The sequence below is a fragment of the Falco rusticolus genome, chromosome 1, assembly GCF_015220075.1.
Source record: "Falco rusticolus isolate bFalRus1 chromosome 1, bFalRus1.pri, whole genome shotgun sequence".
In the NCBI taxonomy this organism is placed as follows: domain Eukaryota; kingdom Metazoa; phylum Chordata; class Aves; order Falconiformes; family Falconidae; genus Falco; species Falco rusticolus.
The window spans coordinates 50,811,088-50,836,846 of record NC_051187.1 but is presented as its reverse complement, the minus strand read 5'-3'; the positions used below and the strand labels follow the sequence as shown (position 1 = coordinate 50,836,846).

General features: G+C 49.2%; 1 protein-coding gene across 2 annotated transcripts in view; it reads left to right on the top strand.

Moving 5' to 3' along the window:
• Positions 1 to 215: 215 nt before the first annotated feature.
• Positions 216 to 25,759, top strand: part of MFHAS1 (malignant fibrous histiocytoma amplified sequence 1) — a 36,238-nt gene continuing 10,694 nt past the window's right edge. For both annotated transcript variants that reach the window (XR_005102955.1, XM_037378934.1), the window contains exon 1: positions 216 to 3,553. Coding sequence is in view for 1 of the 2 variants with exons in the window: in XM_037378934.1 (XP_037234831.1) it covers positions 370 to 3,553 (3,184 nt within the window). In the remaining variant the exon portion in view is untranslated. The remainder of the gene's footprint in view (positions 3,554 to 25,759) is intronic.

Here is a 25,759-nt window from a genome sequence, read left to right as displayed (position 1 = left end):
GGGCAGGAGCCGCCGGCTGGGAGGCCCAGGCCGGAGGCGGGGACCCGTCGCCCCCGGGAGGAGCGGCGGGTGCCCGGCGGGCGGGGTGCCCGGCTCTCCCCGGCGTGGGGGCGGTGCGGCGCCGGCCGGGCAGGCTGCCCCCGCCGGCGGTGCGGAGCGGGGCGGGCCGGGCCCGCGTCCCGCCCCCGGCGGGGCGGTGGCAGCGGCGGCGGCGGTTACGTGCGCGGGGCGGCCGGCACTGGCGGCGCGGAGCCGCGGGGAGCCCCGACCCCGCCGCGGTGGCGGCGACGCGCAGCGCGGCCGCGCCCATGGCGAGCAGCAGCGGCGGCGGCAGGTAGGGTCGGGCGGGGCGGGCCCGCTCCCCCGGCCATGGCGCAGACGGAGCCCCCGAAGGCGGTGCGGCTGTGGCGCGACGCCGCCTTGCGCGCACGGAAGCTGCGGGGCGGCCCCGGCGAGCCCGAGCCCGAGCCGGACGCGGGGCCGCCGGGGGGGCCGCCGCCGCCCCCCGCCGCCGCCTCGGCTCGCCGCCCGCCCCCGGCGGCGGCCCTGGGGGAGCTGGAGGCGCTGAACCTGAGCGGGCGGGGGCTGGAGGAGCTGCCCGAGGAGGTGGGCGCCGCCCTGAGCGGGCTGCGGGTGCTCAGCCTGCGGCGCAACCGGCTGGGCCGCCTGCCCGCCGCCGCCCTGCGCCACCTGGGCCGCCTGGCCGAGCTCGACCTCAGCCACAACCGGCTGCGGGGCCTGGGGGACGGCGCGGCGCTGGCGGGGCTGCGGGGCCTGCGCAAGCTGAGCCTCAGCCACAACGAGCTGGGCGCCGAGGGCCCGGGCCTGCCCCCCCGCCTCGCCGAGCTGGGCCGCCTCGAGGAGCTCGACCTCAGCTTCAACCGCCTGTGCTGCCTGCCCGAGGGGCTGGGTCGCCTGCGGCACCTCCGTGCCCTCGACGTCGACCACAACCTGCTGCCCTCCTTCCCCGCCCCGCTGCTGGAGCTGGGCGCCCTGGAGGAGCTGGACTGCTCCGGCAACCGACACCTCGGGGCCCTGCCCGAGGGCATCGCCGCCCTCCGCCGCCTCAAGATCCTCTGGCTGAGCGGGACAGGGCTGGCGGCCCTGCCCGAGGGCCTGTGCCAGCTGAGCGCCCTGGAGAGCCTCATGCTGGATGGCAACCGGCTGCAGGCCCTGCCCGCTGGCTTTGGCAGCCTGCAGCGTCTCAAGATGCTGAACCTCTCCTCCAATCTGCTGGGGGAGTTCCCCGCCGCCATCTTGGCGCTGCCCAGTCTGGAGGAGCTCTACCTGAGCCGCAACCAGCTCGCCCTGCTGCCCCCTCGCCTCTGCCAGCTCCGCCAGCTCCGCACCCTCTGGCTGGACAACAACCGCATCCGCTACCTGCCCGACTCCATTGTGCTCCTCCACAGCCTGGAGGAGCTGGTCCTGCAAGGCAACCAGATTGCCATCCTGCCCGAGGGCTTTGGGCAGCTTTCCCGCATCACTCTGTGGAAGATCAAAGACAACCCCCTCATCCAGCCCCCCTATGAGGTGTGCATGAAGGGCATCCCCTACATCGCAGCCTACCAGCAGGAGCTGGCCCACTCCCAGCCTGCCCTCAAACCCCGTCTCAAGCTTGTCCTCATGGGCTTAAAGGATGCGGGAAAGACACTGCTGCGACGATGCCTCATGGAGGAGGATGGGCAGAGGGAGGACATGGGAAGTCTGGAGGCAGGGAGCACCCAACCCAGAGGGTGCCCTGGGCAGCAGCAGGACGTTAGGAGAATGCCAGTTGCATGTTGCCCCTTCCCGGAGCCTCAGGATGCTTGCTCGGCACGGGCACCTGTCATGCAGCAGCCAGAACATCTGCCCATTGATCGGCAGGACAGCCCTTCTCATGTGCCCTCTCACCGAGCCAAAGGGGAAACATCGTGTTCTGCGCTGCTGCTGCCACCGAATGCCCCCCATGTACCGTCAGGACTGGGACTGTTGGGAGGCAGCAAAGGCATTGAGGTGATGGACTGGACAGCAGATGCAGAGAGAGGCCTGACATTCATTGTGTACGAGCTGGCGGGGGACCCGAGCTATGATGTGATCCAGTCTTTCTTCCTGTCTCCCGGAGCCCTGTATGTGCTGGTGGTGAATTTGAGTGCCTACGTTCCTCAGCGCTTCTACCCCTCTGTGGGCTATTTCTTGCACTGGCTCGGTTCCAAGGTACCCCATGCCGTGGTATGCATGGTGGGAACCCATGCTGACCTCTGTGCAGAGCGGGAGTTGGAAGAGAAGTGCCTGGACATCCATCACCAGATTGCTCAGCAGGAGAAAAGGGATGCTGAGGGACTCCAGAGCTTGGTCCAGCAGGTGGATGAGGCTCTGGGACAGGACTTTGACCTGCGCTGCTCCAGCCCGCACGCTGCCTTTTATGGGGTCTCTGACAAGAATTTGCGGCGAAAGAAAGCCCAGTTTCAGTACCTTCTCAACCACCGCCCACAGATCCTCTCTCCAGTGCTGCCTTTTAGCTGCCGGGACCGTTGCCAGGTGCGTCGCCTGCGGGACAAGCTCCTCTCGGTGGCTGAGCACCGGGATATCTTCCCGAACCTGCACCGGGTATTGCCCAAATCCTGGCAAGTGCTGGAGGAGCTGCACTTCCAGCCACAGGCTCAGCAGCTGTGGCTTAGCTGGTGGGACTCAGCCCGGTTGGGCTTGCAGGCAGGCCTGACAGAGGATCGGCTCCAGAGCGCCCTGTCCTACCTGCACGAGAGTGGGAAGCTGCTCTACTTTGAGGAGCACCTCACCTTGCGGGAGTACGTGTTCCACAACCTGCCACGGCTCATTGACATCCTCAACGTCTTCTGCCAGCGGGATGCCACCGTGCTGCTCCAGAAACTGCTCAGCGACACCCAGATTGATGAATTGAGGGCCACTCAGCTCCATCATTACGTGGAGGGCTTCTTGCTGCATGGCCTCCTCCCTGCCCACGTTATACGTCTCCTTCTTAAGCCACACATCCAGAGCCGGGAGGATCTGCAGCTCATCCTGGAGCTGCTGGAGAAGATGGGGCTCTGTTACTGTGTCAACAAACCCAAATGCAAGCCCCTAAATGGGGCGGCTGCTTGGTATAAGTTTCCCTGCTACGTGAAAAACGAGGTGCCCCATGCAGAGGCGTGGATCAACGGCGCCAATCTGAGTGGACAGTCCTTTGTGGTTGAGCAGCTGCAGATTGAGTATAGCTTTCCATTCATTTTCCCACCCGGCTTGTTTGCACGCTACAGTGTCCAGATTAACAGCCATGTGGTTCAGCGGTCGGATGGCAAATATCAGATCTATGCCTACCGGGGAAAGGTGCCAGTGGTGGTGAGTTACCGGCCTGCCAGGGGAACTCTACAGCCAGATACTCTGTCTATCGCTAGTCACGCATCCCTACCAAATATCTGGACAGCTTGGCAAGCTATTACCCCTTTAGTGGAAGAACTGAATGTCCTGCTCCAGGAATGGCCAGGCCTGTACTACACTGTGCACGTCCTCTGTTCAAAGTGCCTTAAAAGAGGGTCACCCAACCCACACGCTTTTCCAGGTAAGGCACAGCCTAGCTTGCCTTTCATATCTTCTGGGGCTTTGCCCCTTCTAGAAGGGAGTCTGACTGTATTAGTCTTAGCTCTGTCTTTTCCACCCCCACCCCATCCCCCCGCTCTAACTGCTTTCCCTAGTGACTTGAGTCATAAGAGAAAATATTAGGGTAGCTCCAAGGAGACAGGCTTAAAATAACCCCATTCTGAGACTAGGGGAGTGTTATGTCCCCCTTTTGTCTGTGCCTTTTCTCTCTTGCTTTTTGGGTTTTGGCTCTGAGCATTGGCAGTGCCATTTTTATAAAACCCTGACCTGTCCTTGTTTTGATTCTTTTGAATGGCACCTGGCGTTTTTTTTCCTAATTGCCTTTACCCTGCAGCTCCCCATTCCTTGGGGCTATTTGTAAATGTAGATGGAGATACCAAAAAGACCGCAGGTGTCTCCGATCTGCCCCCTTCAATCCTCCACCCCCTAAACCTGGCCTGTGCTGCAGCCTCTCTGAATGCTGGTAGGCAATGGGTGTGTTGGTCTCCATAGCCCTGCATATAAAGGGCTTTCTTGTGTCTGAGCCCTGTTTCTAGCTCAGACAATTTCTGAAGCTAATAGGAAGCATTTCTCTCTGAAAAGAGAGGGTTACTCCATCTTCTTTGTTTAAGTGTCTCACCTAGAAGTGATTCCCAGACTGTGTCTTTTGGAGCTATTCTTGAAAGCAATTATTTTTGTTCTTCTCTGCCCCTTCATCAAATGAAAAAAGCTTAATCTCTCTCTCTTCTGGAGTGTGACTAGTTGTGGTGCTTTTTAAAGCTGTCGCCTCTGAAGTCGTGATTTTATTGGTGGTGTTTTCCAGCAGCATCTGTTTTACTTTGTATGTATGCAGGTACTGCCTCCTACCCAATTTCCTCCGTTCTCCATTTGGGTTTGCTATAGGGCTTGTGGGGGCTGTGGGAAAGGTGCTTGGGTGTGTAAATATGCATGAAACTAAAACCATACTCTGGACTGTAAGCAGCACTCCAGAAATGTGCGGGTTTTTTATGCACACACCTCCTACCCATGTTGCAAGAATGTTGGAACATTTATTACAGGTAGCCTGAAATTGTGGGGGAAGTGGAATATGATTTGATTTAAAGGAAGCAGTGGTGCTGAATTGGTTCGTAGGCAAATGTGAATACTAAGATGTGTTTTGGGGGGTTGTTGGGGGGTGGTGGAGTTCTTATTTGTTGGGGTTTTTTTTCCTCTGGACCTTGAAAATAAGGAGATGCTGTTTGCTCCTCAGCCTGCTGTCCTGGCTCTGTCACTTGTGTCTCCCTCTAACTGTGCTAGCTTATGTAAGAGCCACTGGACTGGGGCGGCGGGGGGGGGACGGACAGTGAACCCATACTGTGTGAGTTGCTGAGTGATATCCCAATGCTGGGTCTTGCTGCAGACATGGTGCTTGGGACAGTGTGAGCTGCTTTCAAAAAAAAAACCCCTGAAAACTAAAAAAACCCAACAAACCAACAATAAAAAACACCAAAACCCCAACAAAACAAAAACCCTAAAAAAAAAACCCCAAAACAAACAAAACAAAACCACCAAAATCAGCCAAGACAGCAAACTGCAGGTGTGATGAGTGGCTGGTGAAGGTTTAGCCTGTGAATAATTCAGGTCTGCAGTCACATGTCATCTGTTTTTTTCTTTTATGTGAATGTGTTGTGGCTGACCCCTTTTTCCCAGGTGAGTAGATGATGCTTTAAAAGTGAAATGCAAAGAGGAGCTCAACTGTCTGCGGGCAATTGGCATCTTTGCTGACCAGTGACAGTCAGAGCAGGTCTGGAAGCATAAGGGGACATTGAAATTGAAGGGCCTTTTCCTTTGGATTTGTCTGTACCTTATATTATGCCTTATTTGGCTTATGCCTTGGTTTCCTTAGAGGTGGGAAAAGCTTGCTCTCACCTGGGAGCCAGGCTGGGTGTGCTGGGAAGGGGAGGCACAGGTAAGCACTGGGTTGCTGGGCGTAGGAGTGGTGCTGCTTGTGGAAAGGGGGTTGCAGTGTTCCTGTGCTCTCCAGGGGAAAAGCCAGGCCTTACTGCCAGGAGCACGGGGCTTAGCATCTGAAGTGACCCTGCCTTGGGTCAGGGAACGACTGTCCTGACCCAAATACTACGCGAGCCTAACTGGGGGAAAAGCATGTTCAGAAGACAGACCTGTTTCAGAGGCAGGGCTGCTCAGTGGAAGTGCTGAAGAGCGATTAAAGGCTGCAGTTTATCAAGAAACCTGCTTGTCATCTTAGATGGTACTTAAATCTAGCCCAGCTATGACCTGGATTGCATGAAAAATGTGAACCATGGTTTGGCTTGGGGAGGCCTGTATGTCTGCTTTTAATGTAATTTGCTGCGTATCTGGTCTATGAACAAAAGACTGTTTAGGAGCCCTTAAATGGCAATCGGGAAGATGAAAACTTTTTTTTCTTCCCCTCCTGATTTTGTTGATCAGGAGGTGTGTATGTTTAAAGTCACGCTGCCAAGCTTGCTTTCATGCAAGTGAATTATGGTTGGCATCATTTTTGACAGGGTGTAGGACAGAGATGGGTCTAATATTACAAAAATATGTAGTGAGGGAGATGGCTGTGTTTCTTTCCGAGCTCTTGCAGTGGAAATCCCTGGCAATTACAACACTGCTAATTCTTAAATAGGGCTGTGATCTTTTTAGGACTGCATTGAAGAACTGCTTTGCAGCCTGTTGACCTTAATAAGGGAAATACTTTTGTGGAGACACTGCCAAATTTGTGCTCAAAAATGGAAGTGCAGTCTGGATCTGTGTCTGGTTGCGCAATTTGTGTCGTCATTCATGAAACCAATGTTTCATTCTTTGGTCATCCAAAACTGTCATTGGAATCCCCTTCAAAGAGGGGAGTTGGTTGTTCATAAATTGAGGATTAATCCTGGCTTTTCCTCTCCATCCCTTCCCTCTCTGTCCTGCATGTGCACACTGTAACTTCCATTGGTAATACACACAGAAATTCTCTTAAGAACAAGCCAGTGTGCATAGAAATGTTAATAACAATTGAGATTCTTCATTAAATCTTCTGAGGGTTTATTGCAAACTGACAGTGAATGAAAGTGATATAAAAATGTCTTGATAGGGTCCTTTTAAGGAAGTTTTTGTGTTTGAAACTGTTTTGTAGCTGGTTGAAATAGTAACCGAATTGGCATCTGAGCTGGGATCTCAGTGTGCTTTGAGGCTGCAGCCATCCACTCAGCTGATAAGTGGTGTGTTGATTTTTTTTTTTTTTTACATTTGCACTACATATAAATAAAAGCATCCCTGCTAGACTAAGAAAGGCATATCCCTGCTTGGAGTGACCAACAGGATTGGTTTCTCACTCCAAGATAATGAGACTTCAGTTGGGTTGTCACAGGCATTCTGAAATGCTGTGATTTTGTGTGTAATGTTCTTTCAGCCCCTGGACTGAAGGGCTTTTATGTTATTCATGTCCCATAAGCTATTAAATGTCTTTGGTTTGGGGGATGGAGGTGGTTTGCTGTCTGTCTGATAGCAGGTGTGTGCTTTGTTTGGATAAATGTGGCTGGATTTTCCAAGCTTGCCTTCACGTGCACCTGTGAACCGCTCTGCTGTTGTCTCTTGCCCTGTGCGACGCTGGGTCTGGGCCACCCTGGGCTCTGTGAGGCTGTGGTCTGCATGTGATGTCCTGATGTCCAATACATGATCTTTTTGGTGTTTGGGGTGGGGGGAATTGTGTTTGACCAGTGGTTTTCCTTTATTGCTGCCAGTGAAGTTGCCTGTATGAATGCAGACATAAGAAAGCCGGGGGCTGTGTCCGTTGCAGAAAATGGGCAAACTGCTGTCGCAAGCAAGACACGATGATCTGGGTTTTCACAGAATAAAAATGTGATGACAGAAGCTATGGGTGAAGATACTATGTGTGAGCTGAACAGGCCCTTTTCAGAAGGATGCTGCAAAGCTCTTGGGTTGGGGAGCTTTGAGAGATGCTGAAAGACTAGCAAGAGGTCTCCTGTGGAGAGGAAGTGCTTATCTTACTTCTGGCTTGCTGCTGCCTTCCACGGGTATCGGAACGGGGAGGGGATCACAAGCCTCTACTTTGCCAGTCTCCCAGATCAAAGGTGAGCAGAAGCAGGACTTATGTGCCAGACACCTTAAGGGGTACAGATGGAGGTATTATAGTGTAGTTTCTCTGTGAGACACTGCCATGCCCAGAGCAGGGCTGGCTTTAGGCCACTTTATGATGAGTGTGATTTAAAGGCAACCATGCTTACTGTCCCTGCACTGGAGTCAAAAGCAAGCATGAACTTCCTTGGTGGCTGGATGGAGTCAGGAGATGGAGAGGTGGAAGATCCCGTGATGTGTCATGCTGTCAAGTCACCTGTGCAAAGTGAGGTGGGAGCAGGTGGGGCTGGTTCTGTCAGAAGGGCTCAGAAGTTGCTCGAAAATCTGAGCTGCTTCTCATGAAAGACTGATGTCAGGTATCTAATTGTGCTTTGCAATTAAATTGTAAGTGGCTGGGGTGTTTTTTCACAGACAATTGCAATAGAGCAACACCTGCTTGTTATAGAGCCTGATGCTCCTATGATGCATTTGACAGCCTCTTATTTTCCCCATTTGAGGGTGGAGCCGTTTTTGCCTGACTTTGAAAGTAGATGCTGCAGCTGTTTTGAGACCGCTCTTCTGAAGGTTGTGGCTTCAGCAGAGTACTGTGGCATAATCAGATAGTGGGGCAAGACGTCAGCAGAGTGTGAGCACTGGGCATGGGTGATCTGGGTGGCAGGGTAAAGCTGAACGTGGCCCTGTGATTATGGATGAGGAGAGAACAGATTGGTTGTGGGTCTTGAGAAAGCCAGTGTGATTCTGTAGCTCTAGCACTGATTATTTAGTTTACCAACTAGAGCTGATTTCTGTGCTGCTGAAGCACCAACCTTGAGTGGTGTGACTTGCTGTACATAATGGTGTAGAAATACAGTTGATTTGCCACAAGGGATTTTTAGAGATTTCTTTCATGTTAAGATGTGTGTTGCTTGGTGAGTATTTGAGGTCCTCTTGCTTGGTGGCTGTGGTGGGGCATCCTCTAATTTAAAGAACACATTCAGGAAAGAGACAACAAATGTTTTGTCATCATGGAGGAGGCAGAAGAATTGCCAGAGGAAGAGTGTGGGGTGCAGTGTCAATAGCTGTCATGGGACCGTGCCTGGAGGGGTGTAGGTGTGGGAGCCAGTCCTTGGGACGAACTGGAGTAGCCAGTGCAGAGCTAGGCTCATGCCTGATGATCTGGCTCAGGAGGACACAGGAGCAGGAGGGACAAACTCAAATGTTGATGCCAGAAGAGAGGCTGAGGGTTTGAATTGCCTTCTGAAAGCTGTCCTGCTGCCTGCAGTGTCTGGTTACCTTGTATTGCTTGCGTTACTTTCTGTGTGTTTGGGGTTTTTTTGTTGTTTTTTAAGGCTTCTAATGCAGAACTTGCAAAGATTATTTGAAATTAGGATGACAACATGTATGTGTAACGCTGTTTAAAGGAATCCTCTTCTACATGCAGAAAGTTTCTGTGCATGTCTGCGAAAGGAGAAGTTTCCTGGTATGTCAGCTCTGGTACAAAAAAGCGCTTCTCATTTGTTCCTTAACAGCTTGTCTTGCCCTGCCCCATTCCCCATGGCAGTTTGCTCTGGCTTTGGGCCTCTGGACTTCCAGCTTCCTTCATTGAACCAGGGAAGCACGAGATTTGGTTGAGTGGATCTTTTTGGTTTGGTTAGTGAAGCAAGGCAGAGTTCTTGGCCTTCAGTGCATTACCTTTTTTTTGTTTGTTTGTTTGTGGTTTTTATTTTCACAGTCGCTGAAATTGGCCTTTGCAGAAAGTGACCTATAAAAGAGATGCTCAGTACCAAGTGATTCTTTGTTTCGTTGCATGAGAACCATTTAAAAGCTACTGACTGTGAGGGTGAGAAAAAAGGTTGATGTAGGTTTTCCCGTCTCTAGTCAGTTGGTTATATGAAGACTGATTTGTGCTCTGCTTCAGCATGCTGTGGGCACAGATGTCATGAAATGTGCTTTACTTCCTGCTGTGTGCACAGGCTTCTGGTAGCGTGGTGCCTCTTTCTAAAAGCACTGAAGTGTGAAAAGTTTTCTCATCTAAGTTTGGTTGAGACGTATCATGTGCATGATCCACATGCAGATATATTCTAAGGTCTTACTCCTTTTGCATCTCAGGAGAGGATGGTGGGAAATCACCAACAGAGTTGAATCTCTGACGTCCTTTGGTGATGTTTTGAACATGTTACTTGACATTGGGATAGAGCTGTGAAAAAACAAGTTATCAATTTAAAAGCAAAATATGGGTGCATATGGTAGGTAATTCTGTATGCTGTGGTGTCTTGTTGCATTTGCAGTATTAATCAGGTAACTGTTGTAGACTAGCATGCTCTCCAACTAGTGAATCGCTAATAATAGTGCCAGCTACTTTTAGCTCTTGAAAAAAAATTTCCAGGGGAAAAGGGAAAAAACATATTTAATGAAAAATTCGATGTCAGTTTTGGATTCTTGGAAGCCAGCAAAATACATTTTTTTTTTTTTTCCCCCTCTTCATTTTCCCCTGGCCTGAGTCAAGGAACAATAGCCTCTTGAGATGAGTAAAGAAAACTGTGGTCTGGGGGGTGAATACATGATAATCAGTTACGTCCCTTTTATCTTCCCTCTCCTTGTTTGTGATACTTGCGCTGGCTGCACAGATGTGGATGACACTGAGAGTAAGCAAGTTGGCTGGTGCTGAATAAGGTCACTTCTTCTCAGGTGAGCTTGTGGGATGCCAAATTAAGGATGTGCTATTTCAGGAAGCATCTTGTAGTGATGAGGAATGAGGAGGCAGTGCTTAAAAGTACCGTGTCAATTATAACAACCAAACTCCTGCTGCTGCAAACAAAATTTGTTGGTGCTTTTTGTTAGCTAAGGACATATCTGGGGCTGAGGAGGCAATGCAGCTGGGTTGTAGAGTCTCAGCCTGCCTTCTTGGAGCTATAGCAATCTCTTTGCCTACAGCAGGAGAGGTGATGGGATTCTGGTGACCATAGTGTGAAGGAGCTGCGTCTCATACAGACGGTGCCTTGGTGTTTTTAGAAGCAGATGAGTGGATGCAGTTTACAGCCTGTAATGGGAAGATCACCTGTGTGGATGTGGCCTTTGTTCAGCTGAGGAGCTGGGAGAGGTTTTTCCTCTAATGGTTTCTTTCTTGGAAGCCAGATGTAAGAACTGGGGCTGGGGGGTTCAAGACCCGTAAAACAACTGGCTGGTTGGCTTTGGGGGAAATTTACTTTGGGGTGTTCTGCTGGACCGTTTTTGAGGGCTTATGGTTCTGCCCCAGCAAGCTTCTGGAGGCTGAAGTCATACTGTGTTTTGGGTATTTTCCTGGCTAAAGCTTGGTCCTGAACGCACTGATTGGGTTGCCAGCATGGTCAGTGGCAGTGTGGTTTAGGACTGATGCAGGCTCCGTGGTTAGGAGTGACTTGTCTGTGGCCAGTGGATGGAGGCTGTGTTCAGACTGAGCTGTGACTGCTTGAGTTGGTTGTGGTTTAAAGTGAAACCTTAATTTCAGATTTGGTTTTTTCCCAGTGGTCATTTTCAAGAGCTCTTTGCTTCTTCCAAAGGTGTACTGAGTACGCTTACTTAGTAGTTTTAGTTGTGGCTAGGTTGGACTCTTGGGGGCGGGTGTGAAACTGGCCTAGGACTTACAAATTTTACGAGGTAGCATTAATTTTGAATTGACAGTTCAGCATGGCACGCTCTGCATGAACCAGACGACAGCTTTGAGGTGAGCTAGGCGCTTCTGTGGGGACGTTCATTAAACTTAAAGCTTTGTGAGGATCAGACTAAACTGAACTGTGGAGGCAAGTAACCTTCAGAGTAAAACAAAGCTGCATCTCAAATCCTGTTCAGACCTGCCCTGTTTTGCCACATGCTGACTTGGAGGTGATGCTTGAATACTCCAGGAAGGAGCTGTATTGTTGCTGATTTAGGTTTCGTTGAATTGTGCTTATGAGATGACTGGAGTCTTCTGCTGGGGTTTTGTTGGCAATTTCACAAGCTTGGCAAAGTGTGCCTCTGTAAGGCCTTTTATGAAAGCAATACCAAGTTATCTTCCCCTTTGCCTGGTTTTAGGGTGATGCTTGCCAAGCATCCAGTTTAGATAAGCATTTTTATTTGTGTTACATGAGAGGGAACCCACATGTCCCAGATCAGTTCTGGGAGAGGTCCCCCCTCCTTTGCATTATACCCATCACTTTCTGTAGCGTTTTCAGGGTCTCCCTGTTCTGGTATAACAGGAAGGAAACAAAGGTACAACAATGCTAGGAGAGGGATTTGTGGGCCTTATGCTGTGACTGATGATAAAATCAATATTGTAGGTTTTTGTCCTAGCAGAATGCGAGATCATGGCGTGTTTCACTCAAGACTTGTCTCTTGAATGATCTGTGCGTAGTAACTCTCCAGTTTCTGTGTTGAATTCCTCTTGGAGCACGTTCTCTGCATTTTTAGCAGGTGTTTTCCTCTGCAGCAATACAGTGAGCAGTGGCCTGTGACAAGGGACAGATCCTGCCCTCTAACAGGGTAGCATTGTTGATGAGCTTCCTAAAAAACGAGTTTGCTGTAGTTTCCACTGCACCAAAATCTCCAGGGTTTGGCTTGAGACAGAGGTACTTGACCTAATTTGCTTCCAGTGTATCTAGCTGCTGTTTCTGCCACATGAAACCACACAGTGGAAAAATACTGAAGGTGAACACAGTGATTGGGTCTTGCTTGATGTTGAGAGACATGTGCAGCACATCTGGTGCCTTTGTATTGGTGCAAAGCTGGCAGCAGAGGGCTGCTAGAGAGGCTGATTTGTCCCAAACCTACCCCAAAACAAGTGTCCTCACATCTAATAAGGCCCTCTGCCATGTGGTCAACAAGCAGAGGGTGAGCTTCTCGCAGTAGATGATGTGTGTCTGTCATGTGGCCTCTGAAACATTATGGTAGACACAGCAGAACTGCAAAATTGTCCTGCAGCACAGACCATGAGTGCTGCATGTTGCAGCAACACCCTGCTGCATCTCTAGCTGTTGGTGTGGAGCTCTGTTGCTGGCCATTTAATACCTTTCTCCCCTCACTGTGGCCCGTTTCTTAGATGCAGCAGCTGGGTATGGATGGCAAGCAATTTTTCTCTGAACAGATAAAATTAGAAAGCAAAGACTTAGCGATGTGCAGAGCTGAAATGCACAGGTACAGGATGTACAGTATAGAGGATGGAGAGAGAGGAACCTCTCAGGCTGGCTGCCTGACGTTAGTCTTCTACTGTAAGTAAAACACTGTTGCCTGTGTCTGAACAGTCACATTTTCATCTCTCATTAAAATTCTTGGATAAATCAAGATCAATCAAGAATGAAGGACCCAAAAATGGGGTAATGGCTGGGGCTAGTGATGGGTTCTGAAAAGCAGTCATCTCATTGACCATCCTGATATTTGCTTTTGTATCTTTCCACCCTCTCTCTGTGTTTATACTGTGGATAGCTTCACTAGTCTGTACACATGTTCTCCTCTGCCACGTTATGGGGAAAAATAGCATAATTGTCTGTCAGATTGCTAACCTTTGCACTTTTCATTATTACATCCTCAACAGATAGTGAGATGCAGCTGTATTTATTGCAGTGTGTGATAGGGAATGTTTTATTTCCTTGAAAATTGCTGAGCAGCTGGGCCCTGTCTATATGGGAGCAAAAGGGACTTGGGGCAGCTACATAAATTAGGTGTCCCCTTCCTCATCCTTTTCTCTATTTGTGTAGCAAGGAGAGGCTTATAGGAGCAATGACCTTCCTTAGCAGGGAGTTTTAGTCATGCTGGGACTCGCAGGAGGAGAGGAGATGGTAAGGAGGCAGCTGAGCTGTGCAGCACATGTCTGTCAGAAGCTATGTAACTTGGAAAGAGTTCTGCAAATTGCAGACTCACCTGGGAGTTGCCCAAGGGCATGGGGAATTGTAAATCCAGACAAACTGGTGTCAGACTGAGCAACAACTGTATGGTGCCAAACTTTTTCTTAATGATGGGGAGCTGTTCTTGGGCCTGAACTGGTTTCAAAGAGCACTGTAGGTTGGGGGTACAGCTGCTGGCTTGGCCTCCACTGTGTTAATGTGGGCTCAGAGGTAGCCAGTCTCTGTCCCACCATTATCCATTTTGGATGACTCCATCTTGCACTGTCATACTGCTGAGCCACCCAACCAGGAGCAAGCAGTGAGAGCTGGGATAATCAGTGCTTGCTCAAAGTAATCACTCAGCAGTCCTCCGGATGGGTTGACTTTCCTGGGGAAGCGTGGTGTGGGCTGTATCTTCAGGAAGCCAGCATGCTGTGTCCAGAGAGGAGCAAGCAGGTGGGCGTCTCTCCATGCTGCTGGGGCATCCCAGGTGGGGAGGGAGCCACAGACTTACCCTGTTGCTAAGTCTGTGCTGCTGCAATGAGAGGAGGAGATGGAGGGTTTTACGTGTGTTTCTTCTCCTGGTCTGCATGGTGCTTCTTGCCCCCTTGCTGTGTGTGGCTGTATTTTTTGTATTGGTTTTGCATGGCAGAGTTTTGGTAGTGGCAGGGCTATAGGAGTGGCTTCTGTAAGAAGCTGCTAGAAGCTTCCTCTGTGTCTGATAGACCCAATTCCAGCTGGTTCCGAGTCAGACCTGTGGCTGCATAAGGTCAAGCCAACAAGCGATGGCAGTAGCACCTTTAGAGTAACATATTTAAGAAGGAGGGGGAAAACCAAACTAACAAACCCTGTACAACAGCAGTTGCAGCCAGAGTAGGTGGATGCCCAAAGGAGGCCGTGACCCCATGAGAAGCCCATGCTGGAGCAACTCCTGGCAGGACCTGTGACCCCATGGAGAGAAGCCCTGGAGCAGGTTTGCTGGCAGGACTTGTGACCCTGTAGGGGACCCGTGCTGGAGCAGTCCATTCCTGGACTGCACCCTGCGGAAGGGATCCATGCGGGAGCAGTTTGTGAAGAACTGCAGCCTGTGGGAAGGGCTCACATTGGACAAGTTAATGAAGGACTGTCTGCCTTGGGAGGGACCCATTCTGAAGCAGGGGAAGAGTGTGAGGAGCCCTCCCTCTGAGGAGGAAGGAGCAGCAGAAACAACATGTGATGAACTGATCACAACCCCCATTCTCCGTCCCCCTGCAGTGCTCAGGGGGAGGAGGTTGAGCAAATAAGGAGTAAAGTTAAGCCCAGGAAGAATAGAGGCGGGGGGGGAAGTGTTTTAAGATTTGGTTTTATTTCTCATTACCCTTCTATGATTTAATTGGTAATAAATTAAACTTTTGCCCATGACAGCAGTTGGTGAGTGATCTCTCTCTGTCCTTATCTTGGCCCATGAGCCTTTAGTTGTATCTTTTCTCCCCTGTCCAGCTGAGGAGGGGAGTGATAGAGCAGCTTTGGTGGGCACCTGGCATCCAGCCAGGGTCAACCCACCACAATGTTACAGGCAGAACTGCTGGATGAGGTTGAATGTGCTGAAGCAGAGGGTGCTTGGTGGCAGGTTTCCAAACCAGGGAGTCGGCAGCAAGCACCAGCCCTACTTACATGCATTGCATAACCGGATGAGTTTTCAGCTCCCTGTGCATTTCTCTAAATCTTCCTTTTGAGCGGGCTCTTTCTTTGTCTGAGAGAGATTTTCATGCTTTTAGTTCACATAACGATGCACACGCTGGGAAAGTCTCATGTGCATATGACTGGCTTATCAAAGTGGCTAAATTCAGGAAATCTATTAAAGAAGAGCTTCCCCTTCCTGTGATCTGACATAGCATTTCTTGGTCACCATTGTTTTTACTATGAAACAGCTTAAATCTATTTTGGTTGGGCACTAAGTGATGGCTACGGTGTGAAAGGAGAAAATTGTTTTGGTGAAGTAAGACGGCCGTGCTGCAGCTTCAGGGCTCTCGGGGCTGGCTGCTCACACGGAGCTCATGCCAGCGCTGGGTCAGGGCCCCCCAGCATTCCTGCACAGCTCTCGGAGCCCTGTCCCCTTGGCAGAGGGTCGCTGGGCCTCCCCACCTTGCTCTGGGCTAAGAGCTGTTGAAAAAGGTAGCTGTAAGCACTTCACTCTGATACCAGTTAAATACACACATGTCATCATCGTGTCCCTGTCCTCCCCCTGCAAATTCTAGGAGGACAGCTTAGGGAAGATGGTTCCACTGGGGCCAAAGTAGGGATACAGCTGCATGCAGTGGGAGTTCATGTGGGAACCAGTCATGCCTCTGGTTTCACAGGTCTCTTCAGTACGTGGACTTTCTTTTGCTGTACCCTGTTAGGGACCAGGGCTGAGCAATCCCAGGCTTGAAAATGCATTGCTGGAATCATGCCCTGCAGAGGCACCTTGAGCTCTTGGTGTGAGGAATATATAATTTGAGCTTTCAAACCTTTTTACTGTGTGTGTTTGTTTGTTTGTTTTAAGCTAGCTCCTTTGTTAAAACTAGCTCTGTGGAACTTTAGCTCATATTTTAATATAGCTGACTGCTCTGCTTCCGCTGCCTTCTGACTTGTTTCCGAACATCCCACGCCTGCTTTCCCATTGAGATGGGAGTGAAGACAGATAACTGGGACATTGCAAAGACGTGGCATTGCTTGCTGACTGCCATATCCCTGAGGTCTGCTGAGCAAGAATTTATTGCTTACTATTTTTTTTTTTAAGCTTCTGGTGGACAGTTGTGCAGAAACGTTCAGTGGCTGAAAATGGAGGCAATGTGAGTCTTGCTTTGGAATTTTGGTCATCTCTAGGTGCTTTTGCTCAGTTCTGATGGGGCCAGAGACTATGTAGGGAATGAAGCTCCTGTATGCTTTCTCCTCACTAACAGGTCCAGTCAGGTCTGTGTACCTGAACCTGTACTGTCAGGGGTTTGGGGCAAGGAGTCTTGCTCATGCTGGTGAAGAAGCTTGTGACCTACCATTGGTGATGTTTTCATGCCAGCTTTAGTAAGGAGAGAAGTTTGTCATTTCCCAGAGGAGCGTGCGTATGCCCAGAGGGAGCCCATTGGACTCTGAGGGGATCATTACTGGATTTTGGCAAGATCTTAACCAGTGCTTGCATGGACAAATAATTCAGCGAGTGGCTGCTGTGGTCAGCTTGGAGCCTTCCTAGGATGAGATGCTGAAATGATTTAAGAGTTGAGTCTTGCGTGTGTCTTTTCCCAAGCAATGTATTTGTGCCTCAAAGGCTCAGCCAAAGTAAAGACTTTTTTGGATGAAAGGGAAGTTTGAGAACCCTCCGTTGGGACTTGGGGGGGGGAAGTAGCTTTTTCTTTCTTTTGTAACGGAAAGCTACCACAAAGCTTTTGAAGCTGCCTATTGTTTTTAACTTGTTCCGTGTCCTTCTTTGAAATAAATCATATCTTTCTTCTGCACCAAAAGAGAGCCTAGCATGTTACGTAAATACACACATACACATCTTTGAGTGCCTGCAGTGAAGCTAAGCACTGTGTTAAGATGATGTTGCCAAACAAGGCAAGACCATGCTCAAGTTGGTGATTCACACGGGGATCGGAGTTTTTTAAAAAAAACAAACACCAGCCCACAACAAAAAAACCAACCCAGAAGAGGGTGAGAGGAGAGGAGGTGCTTGATGGGTGGGTTTGGGGAGTGCAGTAGGCTGACTGAATCTGTGACTTGGATTTCTGCCACACACTTTGCAGGTGCTAAAAATGTGCTTCATGTTAAAAGCTGGCAGTTGCAAGTGTGGCTGAGTGTCTTCAGCCAGGGGAAGCTGAGCAGCGTGGCTGTTCGCTTAGTGCATGGCTGCTCATCCCCCGGGGTACCAGGGTGGATGCTGGCAGGGTGGGTGCTGGCAACGTGGTCCTTGTAGGGAGATCGGGCAGCTTGAGTGCAGTTCTTGCCCAGCCTTTAGTTTGTTGCCAATAAGGCGTGACAAGTTGCTGTGTTTTATGGCAGACCCGTGGCCAGGCTCCAGGTCAGAGGCTTGTCACCCTTACCTGCTTTTCCTGAAGTATTTAATGGCAGTGTTCCCCTGAGACAGCACCTCTGGTTGAAAGCCATGTTGCAAATCAGCCTCTGCAGCTGCTGTGTCATATAAGTCTTGCACATTATTCTGCTTCTGTGGGATATACCAGGTGTGCCCAGGCCCACCTAAGCCTTGCAGGTGACTGTTTGAGCTGGGAGCTGCCCACAAAGTTGTGGCTCTGTTGGAGATGACGTTTTTGCTGCTTGCTCTGTGCTGCTTTATCCCCAGTTGCATAGTGCAGCGTGATGTGGATAATCCGGTCATCATTACAAAAGGATTTTAAACTCCTTTTTAATCAGAAGTCATTTTTAATAAAGCTTTGCCTTGCTTGGAGGACTGTTCTCTTGGCTTGTGTGTTTAAGGAAAATGCAGGAGGCTGAGGGAGGTGGGAGGGAACGCTATTAGGGAGACACATATGTGGGACACAGGTGCCTCTGGCTTCCAGGTGGCTGCTGGTGAAGTCCAAAGCTGTGGGACACATTTCCACTAGCATCAAGCATACAAAATCCTTACATGTGCAGATAGAAGCGGTCAGTAGGTCTGTGCTTTCTCTGAATTTTTCCCTCACAGAGCAAAGTTTTAGTGGTGATGAAGGGAAGAAAGGCTTTTTCTAGTCCGGTCTGGCTCATGCTGCCCCTTTAAACTTTGTATGTCCGAAACACTAGTGGTCCTCCAGTGCCTCTTGCATCTCAGAACAAACTGGGATCCTGGATGATGTGCAATGAGTAGGGGATGCTCTTTGCTTCTCTTGTAATGGCCTTTTGTGTGAGTTTCTTGTAATTGATCTTATTTCTTTGGCTGTTGCTCTGCCATTGTCTTGTGGAAAGTGCATTGTATAAAATAACATGTGATCTCTGAGTAGCTCGGAAATGTGCAGTCTTCTCCAGTATGCCAGTGTCCTGCCAGTTTTTCGGGCAGAAGCCATCTCATGAGCTGCTACATCAGCTTCAGCTCCCCTCAGAGCAAGCCTGGCTGGAGCCTGAACTCAGTGCGAATGGAGTTTGAGAGTGAGCATCCTGCTGGTTCCTGTTTTGCAGTCCTCCTCACTCTTGAGGTATCTTGACCATATGCTTAAGATCTCCTTGAGTCTCTCCTCTTTGATAAGTACAAGTAAATGTCTGGGAAGTTTTAAGGTTATTTCTTCCTGAGGCAGATCCCTCTGAGGGGATCGGTGCTGGGCACATCCAGAGGAGAGCCAGCTAGCTTGCAGTTCAGGTTGGCTAGAGAAACGTCTGAAGGAGGGGGGGCCACAGCTGTGTTATAATGACACTGGTGAGTTAACCTCAGTTATCCACCTGTTGGAAAGCTGCCTGTAGAAAATCTGAAAGAAAGACAGGTTTGCAGCACATATAGGGGACCAGGAAGGAGCTGAGCTTTGTCCCGGAGTCCCATGGTGGAGCAGGCAGCTCCTGGAAAGGTGCAGAGGAGACTGCGATGTGAAATGTTCTCCTGGCAATGGTGCTGCCTCCCCGGGAGGATGATGAGTTCTTTACAGCCCCCAGCGCTCCTGCCTGTTTCCGTAGCAAACGTAACTGCCATAGAAGCAATTTTTAAACGGCAAAGACTGATGCTGCAGTTTATTTTTGGGCACTGAGAATCCCAGACCAGATGGCATTTAGCAGGCAATGAACTCTGCAGGAGTTAAGTAGCAAAGCTATTGTTTATGAACTCGCATGACTTACCGTTGGAAGGCGTTCCAGTGGCAGAACAAAAAGTATTAAGGATTTGTTTCAGCAGCAGTAGTAAAACAATCAATAATGTTAAGTCCATAAAAAAATCACTTTCCCTTGGCGAAAAGGTGTTCGTAAGCAAAAGCTAGATATTGCCTTGATTTACAGCTGTTATTTGTCACCTGTTTGGGTATTAGGGAATGAGAGGGTTCAAAGAAGAATGGTTAAATGATTGGAAATGATGAGGAATCACCACCAAAAAAAAAAAAAAAAAAAAAAAAGATTTGAAAGATTCATTCTCATCCTCTCTGGAAAAGGGGACAAGTGAAAGCTCTTAATAGTAAAAGGACAGACAGAGCTTTGTTCTTGACCATTGAACAGTGCTAAGCCAGCAGCTCACTCAGACTTCAAAGACAGCAATTTTGGTAATTACAAAAGTACAAAAGTAAACCAACAAATGGAGAAGATTTGAGACAGAATCAGTTCTCCACCTCTGCTGGCATAAGGAAACTAATGCTCTGAGCCCTGTGGAGTGCTGCTTGGGCACTGCCATGTGCACCAGCAATGCTTTTATAGAGAACACCAGCCTTAGTCATGAGACCAAGAGGAGAGGTAGCCACTGGTCCTGGTGCTCTGCTCCTCTGATTTCAATCATATAGCTTCATGCAAATCTACATCACACTCATGTCTGTCAAGGAACAAACACTTGACCTAAGGATGTACTCATGAAACTTAAGTGTAAAGGAAAAAAATACATGCAGAGAAGCAAGTTAGATCTGATGCCCTTGTAGATAAGGAAACTTCTGTGATCCTTCAGGTTCCTACTCAGCTAAAGCTATACCTGTCGTCAGCGTGTAGCGTGGTGTTAGTTATTAACTAGCAGGAAGAAGGTAGCTTTGTAGGATAAGCACCAAGGAAGCATTTTTCTCCAATTAAGTGTGAGCCTAGAATAAATTCTGTGATGTAGATGCATAGACTGAATTCCACAGTAAAGTGGCTTCAATACAAGGTCACGTTAATACATTAAAACAGGAATGAGTTCAGGTTGGTTCAATTAAGAGGTAAAACATTTACTTGATTTAACATTTGAGCCTGAGTGGGACTTAGAGTGTTTAGACTTTGCTCCTTAGATCAGTCAGTGATGAAGGGAAAAAAAAAATTTGTTCCTTTCCTTAAGTGGGTTCTGTGGTTGTCCTGCTGAACAGCAAGGGGTTTAGAGTGACCAAAATCTGTTTACAGAGGAGTATTGCACATGCATCTCACCTTAAATGAGCTGGAAGAGAGTACTTACCATGCAGGTTTGAAAATACAGCTCCCTCCGACTCAGTTTGCAGAACACACTGAAGCCTTGGAATGGCCCTCAGGCAACAGCAACTCATGGAGGCAAGTTACTTTTACCCAGGAAGGAGTTTATTTAATCTCAGGGAAAACTGTTGGGCAGCACATGTACATGCATGTCTTGCGTGTGTGTTTTGATTTATACTTTTTCTTGGCTGGCAAAAGGCAGGTAAATTGAAAAAAAGAAAAAAGAGGGTTGTGGCAGAATGTAAAAGGCTACTACAAGGGAAACGGCAGGTCTTTTACTCCCCAGCTGGACTTTGCTGAACTTGCAGAAGAGGGGCTGCACAGCCTACCTTCAGCCATGGCATGCATGGGTGTCTTATGGGGAAGGAGCAAGCCAAATGGGGAAAAAATCTCATTCCAAGTGCTCTCCCAGCCTTTGTCTATCTTCAGCACAGGGATTCGTCTCTTTAGTAATGCTTAAAGGCACCTTGCTGGTCTCTTTGTGAACCCTTGTGAGCTTCTTGAATTTACAGCCTGCTGCGGGAGGGAGTTCTGCAGCCTGTGTCAGGTGCTCAGCTGCTTTCTTTGGTTTTCTTCAAGTGCACCTTGCAGTACCCACATTGAGGCTTCCTCGTTTTTTCATTGGAGCAGGCAGAAAAACAATCATCCAGTTCTGGGTGCAGTACTGTAGCCAAACTATTGTGAGGAAAAATGTCTTGCAGGCTTGCCTAATTCTCTAAATTTAGCAGAAGGACAGGCTGAGACTTGGCCCTGCCTCATCAGTTGCATAAGGCTGGAAGTCCATGGGACTGAGTCTTGTAAGCCCCACTCCAGAGGGTTGGCTTTTCACATGGCCAGCTATTAACGTGTTGCGACCCAAACACAGAGAGACAGAACTAGCAGGATGCTAATCAGTCCTGATAGCTCCCTGCAGACTTCAGTGAACCCTGCCTGTTAACTTTATTATATCATAGCAATGGCTTTGGGAACTCCTTTAGACTCCTTTTTTTTTCCTTTAGTGGGACCTGCAGCAGTAATGGAGCCAGTTAGAAGGCTCAGCATCTCCTCTGTGATGGGCCTGTAATAGCTTTGGAACTACTGATTGGAAAGGTGGGCTCACAGCTGGTGGGAATGTTATCATTTGGACTGGCTGCGGCTGGTGGTGTCTAGCGTTCTGGTGGATGCTCTGCATGCAGTCGTGCCTTGCTGTTACTGGGTGAGGACAGACAGGTTGGGGCTGGCTGCAGCTTTCTCTCCAGCTGGTGCCTTCCTTGCCTTGGCAGAATGCAAAAGTGCTCATGACAGATAGGTCTGAAGGGGTGGAATTAAAAATAACCAAAAGGTAGATTCTGGGCTTGGTTACTCAGTGACAGCCCTGTTTCTATTCTGGGACGAGGATAATTCGCACTGAGCTCATTACACCATGACTCTGCCTTAAAATGCCTTGACAGTCAATTTTGTTCCAGCTAATAAGGTTCTAAAATGTTAATGAAGCAAATCAATTCTTCATGGCTTTATATTGCAGTCATCTGAAATTGCTGTGTTGCAACCTGCCAATTCAAGGAGCTTTTTAGATATTAGAAGGGCAGCAAAATACTCATCAATTTGGAGGATGCTTTGTTTCCTATTTCAGCTTTTCCCCAGTGCCCCCTCATTTTCCTAAGCCTTTATGCTGTGCTGTTTATTTGTACCCTTTGGTCGCTTCCTTTCTCCAGTGTCTGCTCTGGTCAGTCACATGCAGAGGTGGCTTGCTCCCACCTTCCCCATTGCACAAGGAGAAGGATGGACTGCCCAACAGGACAGGCAGAGATGAAGCTGGGCAAGGGAGGCTACTCATGCTGAAATACTATTTGAAATAGATTGAGTTTGACAGGACAGAGTGGAGAAATGGCATCATGTTCACACACCCACCTCATCTTTTTGGAGGGGGCAATGGTGTCAAAAGTCACAGCCTTCTCTCCTCATGCCGAGTCTCTTGCTGCCACGTCAGTGTTACCTGGCATAAAGTCTCTCTGTGCTCAGTATTTCATGAGTTGCAGAAATAGGAGAGAGATGTTGCATGTATCATGTAGCCGCACTGATGGTAGACCAGTTACCTGCACTGGCTTAGGAATATATTAGATATCAACCCTCCTTTATTTCTCTGAGCTGTTTATTTCATACTGTGAGAAGGAAACAGAAGGGTTCAAACCTTCATGACTACTGCTGGCGTTATTTTGATGGAGCTGTTTTGATGAGTTCCTACTCTTTCCGTCCTGGTTTATGGGTGTGGAGATAGGAAGTACCAAATCATGTGGTTTGGGGAACATGTGGGTTTTTTTGTTTTGCTTTTAATTGAATTCCAGTTCTAACCATAGTTAGCATCTGTGTGCCCGAGAAAAAGATAACTAATGTTTTGGAAACCTTGTACTGCCACACTGGTAAGGGATGATCTCAAATAACTCATGTTGGGGAAATTAGTGGGTGAGATGTAAATTGGCGTTTTGAATAATTACCCTCCTGTAGCTGCCGAGTTGAGCATCCAGCATGCTTTCCACTCAAGTTGTCCACCCAGAGGTATGCTCCGTCCAGTGCCAAAGGCCTCCCCAGAGCTTTTGTAACCACTGAGGTGTGTCAATGTCCTCTTCTGCTGTGGCAGTGAGGGGTTATAAGCTAGCTGACTCTGTCGACTGGGGAAGGAGGAGGGTATTTAACCCCGTTAAGCCTTCCAGTCTCTAGCTGGTGTTTGTGTGACGTCTCCCCTTCCCCGAGTGGCTAAATTTAGAGACAGTGGTTGCCAGTATGTGTCTCCCTGTGTCTCCTGGGCAGGCCTTGCAGACCACCTTACCCTTTGGGATGTCCCCTGGCTTCCTGCCAGGGTGAGGAGCTCGGTAGCTCCTTGGGCAAGAAGTAATGTGCAGGGTGATATCAGCTGCGTGGGGGAAGCTGCTGGGGCTTGAGCTCAGCAGAGCACAGCTTCTGCAGAGGGTCTGGCGTTCCTGGCCCAGGGGTCTGCAGCTTTAGGTCCTGAAGCTTGACCCAGACCTATCAGCTCCAAGCTGCAAAGCACTCCTGCCTGTTTCCAGAGATCTATCACGGAGGTCGTTTCATGTTTCTGTCATGTGGCATGAATTAAGAGCCTTGGAAAAACATTCTCCTGTGCAGCCAGCTGGGGGAAATACTCAGGGTGAGCCATACACATGTCCACAGCGAGAGCTGTGAGGCTAGAGATGAGGTGCTGGTTCAAGAGGCAGCTGGTGCTGTGAATGCAGAAGCTGGAAAGCTCTGTGGTGCTTGGGTCAGCCAGCAGCCCCAAGGCTGAGCCAGCCTCTCTGGCACTTGCGATGCTCCGGAGCAGAGCTGAGCACCCACAAAAGACTACTCTGTGTTCAAGGAAGGTGTCACTGCTGACATTTTTAGTCTTGAACCTTTCAAAGGAGAAATGGCAAATTGCTGTCTGTTCCTTTTGCATATTTCGCAAAAAAACGTTTTCCATTGCTCTCCACATCCTTTTTTCTGTGCTCTCAGCTTCTGGTCTTGGGGACTCACCTTTGCAGGATGGTCCTTTGCCTTGCAACTGACCACCTTTCCCATTCCACCTTTCCAGAGCAATCTTTGCTTTTTGTTTTCAAGCCTTCCTTTTCTCTTTTTAACTATATCTTTTTAACTATCTCAGGCAGATGTGTTCCTGAGCATGTGCTGTACCTGATGCGTGGCTCTGCTGACAAGCTTGCTGTTGTGATTGGTGCTTAGTAACAGATTTTTCTTCTCTGTTGCTTTTTTCCACAGAGATCTCTCCCACTGGGGCCCTCTTACAGGCCGGGATTTTTGTTGGGTTTTTTTGCTAGTTTTAAGCTTCTTTAATCGGGACTGCAATGTGAGGCTCATGAAACTTCCGTTCATAATGTGGATTTCACCCTGGTCTGCTCCCTTTTGTAATGTCTCTGCTTTCAGCTTCTTTAATTTTGTTGTTTGCAGCCAGAATAGCCTCCAGTGAGAAAAAATTAAGTTCGAACTTGAAGGTCTCTATCCCACACATCACCTCAAGCAGGCCAGGTAGATAAGGTCACTCAGGACTTCAGAAATAAATCAAAGGAAGTGCAGAGTTGTAACTTTCTGGGTAATATTTTTGTGCGTGACATGCAGGCAGTGCTGTGAGGAGCATATTAAAAATTCATACCGATACAGAGCAGTATTTTCTGTGTGCAGTGCTTGAGAATAAGCTTGTGCATCATACACAGCAACATTTGCAGGAAGCAACTAATTCATTTCATCCAAGCAGGGAGTGGTGAAGACAAGATTTAAATGGCATGGAGTAGGAGCAGGCTTGGTGTGAGACACCATCTCCTTCCCCCTCTTTCTGCCTCCTGTCAGATTTCTCGTCTACTGTAGAGCTGGCTGCAAAGTCCCAGTGTATGAGAGTGTTGCCTGTGCTTACAGCAGAGGGGGAAATCTCTGCATGTGGCTATTCAACTCATCCTGCCTCTGTGATGGGTTTGATCTAATTGTGTAAGTACTCCAGCTGTTGAATCTCAAAACAGCTAACAGCCAGGCAGAGAAGCTGTAGCTTCTCCAACCCCAATCTCTTTGCAGTTGTATGGGTGAAAGGGGGTAGGACTGCATGTGAAGCAGAGGGGTGTTCTGGGACCTGAGGCTCTCTTGTGAGCTCTGCTTTGTGACTACTGTTGGAAACCGAGAATGGGACATGTGCTTTTGGTATGCAGGCAGTGCTGAAGTGTTCTATTCTCTAATTTTCTGAAGGCATGACTGCTAGGTGCTGTGCTGAGAGATCTCAGCAAGCAAGGATTGGTCAAGGGAGGCTTGACAGAGAAGCAGTTGAGGCTGAGATGTGAACTGTATCTCCTGCCAACGCCACTTGCAGTGGTTGGTGTCTGAAGACCTTCAAGCAAGCAGGAAGAGCGAGAATGGGTTTGGGTTAGGAGAGCAAATGAGCAGTGGGGCTGGGAAAAACAGCAGCTCTGGGGAATGGGGTGGAGTGAGTGGGTCAGTGCTGAGGCTGGGCAGGATGTAGATGCAGCTTGGTTTTGGCTGTCTGGTGCCCCTGTCATGAAGCATGGGTGATGTATCTTCAAGGTCCCAAGCAGACTGAAGAGAGAGAAGCAGCACCAGAGCCAGGGCCAGGGTCCTGCTCATCCACTGCTGGCTGGTTGTGCCAATGGAACCCAGACCCTGACAGCAGGAATGACAGCATGAAAGTGCGAAACACCATCAGGCTGGAACTTTGCAAATGTGTTCTC